We start from the raw sequence: 5,791 nt of genomic DNA, 5'->3' as shown, positions 1-5,791 counted from the left end.
GAGAGAAGGCTGTAGTGCACATCTATTTTTGGTTTTTTGTTTTAACACCCAGTATCCGTAAGTCTTTCTGGAAAAACTACCTCAAGTGCTCTCTAGGATACTCACCCTATTTTTGAGTCCCAGTCTGTACAAGTAGAGTTGCCTTCCCTCTAGACCTCATTGTAAGGGTGGGTATGTGTGCAGCCTTGGCCAAAAAAAGGAGGTCCATGGTAAGCCCCCAAATGTCTGATACCCCAGTGCATAGTCTAGGACTCACCTCTGGTTCATGAGCTGCAGGTATCCTGGGGGAGGCGTACCACGGCTCCACCAAGGCTATGAATATCAGTGGTGGCACCTTCATCTTGACTGGTGAACTGTACACACTAAGGGCGATACCTTGTATATTCCCATCAAGCATAGATGGAGAGAAAGCACCGCGACCACCTTCCCCAGAGAGGGGGATGCCATCTTGATGACATCCTTGGAGATACTGTTTTAGTACTCAAAGGCACCCCCGTGCCCTTTTGATATAAGGCATCAGTGTGCTGTGCAGTTCTCTGGTCAGCCTCAGGGACATGGTGCTTGGATCAGATTGAGGAATGGGGGAGCAGGACAGGGTCAGGATATGGGAATGATGAGGCATGAACTTTGTTCCACCAGTAAGGACATTCTTTCTCTTCACTTTTTCTTACTTTCCCACTCCCTTTAAGACATCTTTTGCTTACTCTCAGCTGTATTTTACCCTGGGAGGTAGGTGGCTGCCTGGTCAACATTCCTACCACTGACAGCTGAGTGGTGCTTTTCCTCTGCCCAAAAAAAAAGTCATCAATTGAGCAGCCCGAAAAAATACCCAGGGAGGGGAACCACTTCCCCAGGGTGCCTTTCTAGTAAGGAAAGCGCCACGTCAAGTTTAAAGTATGCTCTCCCGATACATTAACATGACCCACATCACAGATCCTCAAGCGGCTGCTGTGCTGTTCCTGGACCCTACGGCAACTAGCCCAGGGTCCAGTAGAGCAACACCTCCGCCCACATAGTGCCATTCAGGGTTCAGCCCCCTGTAGCAGCCTCTGGTCACTGAGTTCTAAGTAACGATTAAGCTGTTGTTTCTTCTTCAGCATTATTTTCAGAAAGGATACCTGTCCTTAACGCTCCTCAGGTATAAAAGACCTATCTTCCCTACTTCTCTAAAGGATATAAAACGTTCAGCGAGGGGGGAGATGTGGGCTGCTATACAATTTCATTAAGGCTAAGCTAAGCGGCAGAAGACAAAGCCCATCTCCTCGAATTTCATCAGGGAGGAAATGGGCTTTGGGGTGGGGGGTGGGGTGGCGGGGTTCAGCAAGAACTCCAGAGGACTGGTCACCTTTTAGCCAAAGCCAAAGGAAGCAATCAGTAAGAGCTGAACTATCTCCTTCCTTTCCCTTACACATAAGCCCTGAGTTACCCAAAACCCATGCCCCCAACACAGTACACAGAAAAGATACACTATTATTAGATAACTATTTATTTGGGAGAATCAATAATCTCCACAAGGAAGGAGTTATTTCTGGATGGGAAGTCTTCCTCCCTGGGAATTCTGGAGAATTGTTTTCTGTCTAAAGAGTAGAGACCAATGTCCAAACACAGTGCCTTCAGCAGTGCTGAGAGCAGCCGTGGGTGCCTGGCCAGCTTGACGCCTGTGGGTGGGGCTTGGATGGGGCACAGGCTCCCCGTGGGACACTGGTGGGAGATGTCTGTGACATAGTTGCTGGTCCTTGAATGCCACAACTTTCTGGGGGTGTCTCTTCTTATCTCTGATCTGTCTTGTACTTGGAGGATAACTCTGGCCAGCAAAGATAGGACTTGATATTTGATGGCAGGACTTGGTATTTGTCACTTTACAGGAGGGAGCCCTGTAGTTGAAAGGATGTCCCTGGACAGGCTGTGTCCGGACCTGCACTTCCGCCTTTTGCTGAGTTTTCCTCACCTGCACTGGGGGAGGACGGGGCCCTTGAGAGCAGGTGACATCAATTGCATGCTGACACCCCAGTTTCTCCACTAGGAACTTCCCGTTGTCTGTCACGATTTTCTGAGCTTCAGTTGTCCCAGTAAAGGCAGCTTTACTTTTAACTAGGCCTCTGTTCTGCACAGTTGATATGGGGCTGCCCTTTTCCTGGGCATCTTCTTGACTTTTGTATTCTATCCCAGAATAAAGCCATTGCAAGAAGTGCATCATTCTTTTTCCGTTATGGCCTTCAGGAAGAGGCTGTCCCTTCTGTGACAGGGTCTGGGAAGACTTGCTCGCAGGTGTCTGCCCTAGTACCATCTCCTGAGTAGGGAAACTCTTCCTCCTAAGTTGGGATGTCCCCAAGCCTTTATCCCCTCCATCAAGCTCTTTTGCCTTGGGCTCCAGAGGGCTCACTCCCTTTGCAGTTGGTGCGAAGTTCTTATGCTGGCACCTCCTTAAGGCCTGCTTAGGGGCCCAAGGTTCCTGCTGCTGCTCCATCCTGATTCCTCTGTCCTTCAAATGGACATGCAGCACCTGGGAAGCTCCCATGTCCCCACCTGAGACACCTTGGGCATGAGTCAGTGAGGCCTCGTAAGTCAAGTTATCTGAAGCAAGGGATGTGTCAGTGGGTTGGCCTTGAGCCTGGCTATGCTCCCTGTTCTCCAGTTTAAAGTTTAACTCACGGAACAGTTGTTCTTTAAGGTCTAATGATTTAGGATCTTGGCGAACTGGTAATTTGGGTGGGGGGCTTCCACTGGTCACGGTAGTTTCTGCTTTATTCTCATTCACGTTTATCATTTGGGAGCTCCCTGGCTTGCTAGTTGTCACCATGTCACTAGTTTTTAATTGAAGAGGATCAAGCCCCTCAGCCGTGAATACCTCCCTAGACAATTTGGGCAAGGAAACAGGTTCTGACTTCGCCACCTTTTTGCCCCGTTGCATTTCTCCTTTATCACTGGAACTCACACTCTTATGCTTCGGCTCATATCTGGCCCCAGCTTGCTTTGCAAGCAGCTTTTGGGGATTTCTGTTGGCTAGTTGAGTCTGTCTATGACCTGCTTTCCCTGTGATGCGGAGTGAAACAGACAGACGAGTCTGTCTGGCATCCTTAATTCTCTGAACATCCTCTGCCAGCCCACGGTTGACATCAGAGCGTGATTGTCTCAGGACCCTCTGTCCTCCTTTGCCCACAGGCGAGGTGGCAGGGAGAGAACGATCCAGGACAGGGGCTGAATTGGTTGTTGCCACTTTGTCTCCATGGAGAGATTCAGAGCTTCCTCTAAAGGACTTGAAGCTCCCAGATTTGGAGTCTGCCTCAGAAATCACATTGGTTGAGGAGGGCAAGTTGGCATGAGACAAGGACTGGGATGAGGCATCTTTCAATTTAAAGATCCGTATGGATTTAAGGACCTTGCGGGGAAGGGCCCACAACATCCTCATACGAAACCTTTTAATATGGGCTTCCAGCATCTGTTGTGTATTGGAATCAACAAAAGTCAGGTCCTGGAAGGTATTCAGGGAGTAGGCCACACCCACTGATGATGGCAAACTTCTCTGTTCTGTTTGGGTGTGGGATTTCACAGAAAGAAGCAATGTTTGCTTGATAGCATGCCATGAATTATGCACAGTCCCAGGGAGCCGACCCTCATTTATTTCTCCAAACTTCTTGCTCAAATGTACTTTTAGGACATTTTGAAGTTGTCTCTGACCTAGACTCTCTGCTGACATCCTTGAATTTTTCTCTGAGAGACTCACCATCTGACTGTTTAGGTCTTTCTCAGAGTCATACCCCAGATCCTTACCTGAAGAGCTCTTTGGGTCATTCAACAGGTGATCTTTTGGGCCATTCTCTAGGCTGTGTCCCAGATTCTTCCCCACACCTTCCTCTAGCTGGAACATTTCTGAGCTCCTCTCATGGAAGCCTCCAGTTTGGCTCAATCCAACATTTACATTTTTGCTACTCTGACCCTTAAACACAGAGATCAGTGAGACTCCATTACTGCTCACCGACTCAGATGCCTCTGCAAAACCATTTGGAGGCAATATCAGTGACACAGACTCGTAGATTCTGCGGGGCAGGCCCCACCGGTGTTGGATGAGCCTCTTTCTAAGGTGATGCTCTAGTTTCTTCCGAACTTCATCACTGAGAGGAAACTCCCCAGGAAGGATGGAGATTGAAACATGGGCCTGGGGGGCCCGGTGGCGAGGAGTGTTAGGAGCTGATGGACAAAAGTCTTCCCAAGATCTTTGGACCACAGAGGGTAAACCCCACAAATGTTCCTGTTGTTTCTGTAAAATGTTCCATTCCAGCTGTTGAATTTCAGATGAGGAGAGAGACTCGGACTCATCCTGAGGTCTGTGGAAACTTACTCCACAGGTCCTGATCTGGGGTAGAGGATCAGATGGTATGACTGGGAGTGGAGACTGAGGGTCGGCCTGGGACTGGACCTGAGTAAGAGGTAGGGGCTGAGATTGAGGCAGGGTTTGAGGCAAGGGCTCAGGCTGAATCTCAGGCAAGGACAGAGGCAGGGGATCAGGAAGCACTGGTGATTCTTGGCCTGTGGAGGCATTCGAGTTTCTATTGAAAATAAAGATTGAGGAACTGTCAGCCAAGACATGAACAGCAGAGGGCAAGGACTCGCTGTGCAGAGACGGGAGGCCCCAGAAGAACTGGATAGGTTTTTGCTGTAAATGGTCCTCCAGGGTCTTAGGATATGGGGGCTGCTGCACATGCAGCTCCTCTGGTCTGTCTTTGCTGCTCCGAAAGGGAAGGCAGCCTGCCGAGTCATGCTTATCACCAGTTGACGCTAACATTTTCCAGGAAGAATTTAGTTGGTAGACTGGCCTAAGTTGTTCTGGAAAAGAACCTTTTTCATTTTCCTTTTCCTTCCACATCAGGAAATCGCTCCTCTTTTGGACTTGTCTCTCCAGGAGTGCCAGGACATCAGGGCTGAGAAATGAGAGGTTACCAGGCTCTACAAGGTTGGCTGCAGGGTCTCCCCCAGAAGAGGCCTCTGAAGAATGGAGGTCAAGAAACTGTTGATTGAAATCACATTGTGCCAGTAAGATGGAAGTTGATTTAGGTTGAGTCACAGATAAAGTGCACTCTGGCTGTGGTGAAACAGGCAGAGTTGGTGGTGCATGATGGCAAGCAAAAGAATCGGGGTGATTCACTGCCTGGGACAAATCTGGTAAGGGATTGATATCTTGGGAAAGGGTGGGGTCAAGAGAGAAAACGGTATCCGGAGACAAAGTGGCCTCTCGTGGGAGGACAGGATCTGCTGTCTGAGTGTCATGTGGTAGGAGAGGGGGAAAGGCAAGGGGTTGGGGTGGGGAATAGTCCACTGGGAATTCGGAATCCAAGGAAGGAAAAGGCTCTGGTGCCAGAGAATGACCCAATGGGGAGGGTGAAAAAGAGTCAACTAAGGGGGTCATTGGGCTAGGGGAGAGAACGGAGGGGGGCAGTGGGGAAGGCTCAAGAAGAGAGGCTGGTGTTAGGTCTCTTGGAGGGACTGTTGAGAAGGCAGGGGACACAGTAAATGATGGCTCACTCACAGGAGCTGTGGAAGCCAACGGGGACACAGAGGAAGTAGAATCTTCCAGGGCCTCTGGGAGTAGCAGCCGATTGATCTCAGCAGTTGCATTATTACACACCTCACAGAAGGGGTCTGGACATAAGAGCCGACGAATGCGGGTGTTGTCATCGTGCTGGCCCAGGAGGCTGCAGAAGACAGGAAGTACAAAGATGCAACCAGGACCAGAATAAGGAAAGGGGGACCTGCTGGCCTGGCAGGGGTGGGGTCATTTGAAGCCTGCTGCCCC

The 5,791-nt window shown here is 49.8% G+C and overlaps 1 protein-coding gene across 1 annotated transcript in view; it reads right to left on the bottom strand.

Annotated features, from left to right (window-relative positions):
- Nucleotides 1–1,495: 1,495 nt before the first annotated feature.
- Nucleotides 1,496–5,791, bottom strand: part of LOC114884462 (spermatogenesis-associated protein 31D1-like) — a 4,482-nt gene continuing 186 nt past the window's right edge. The window contains exons 2-3 of the mRNA XM_029203461.1: nt 5,525–5,755; nt 1,496–5,005 (exon numbers count right to left, since the gene is read on the bottom strand). Of these exons, the coding sequence (XP_029059294.1) occupies nt 1,523–5,005; nt 5,525–5,755 (3,714 nt within the window). The 3' untranslated portion in view covers nt 1,496–1,522. The remainder of the gene's footprint in view (nt 5,006–5,524; nt 5,756–5,791) is intronic.

The sequence above is a fragment of the Monodon monoceros genome, unplaced genomic scaffold, assembly GCF_005190385.1.
Source record: "Monodon monoceros isolate NGI ecotype Baffin Bay Population unplaced genomic scaffold, NGI_Narwhal_1 Super_Scaffold_5, whole genome shotgun sequence".
NCBI lineage: Eukaryota > Metazoa > Chordata > Mammalia > Artiodactyla > Monodontidae > Monodon > Monodon monoceros.
This window is presented reverse-complemented; position numbering and strand designations above follow the sequence as displayed.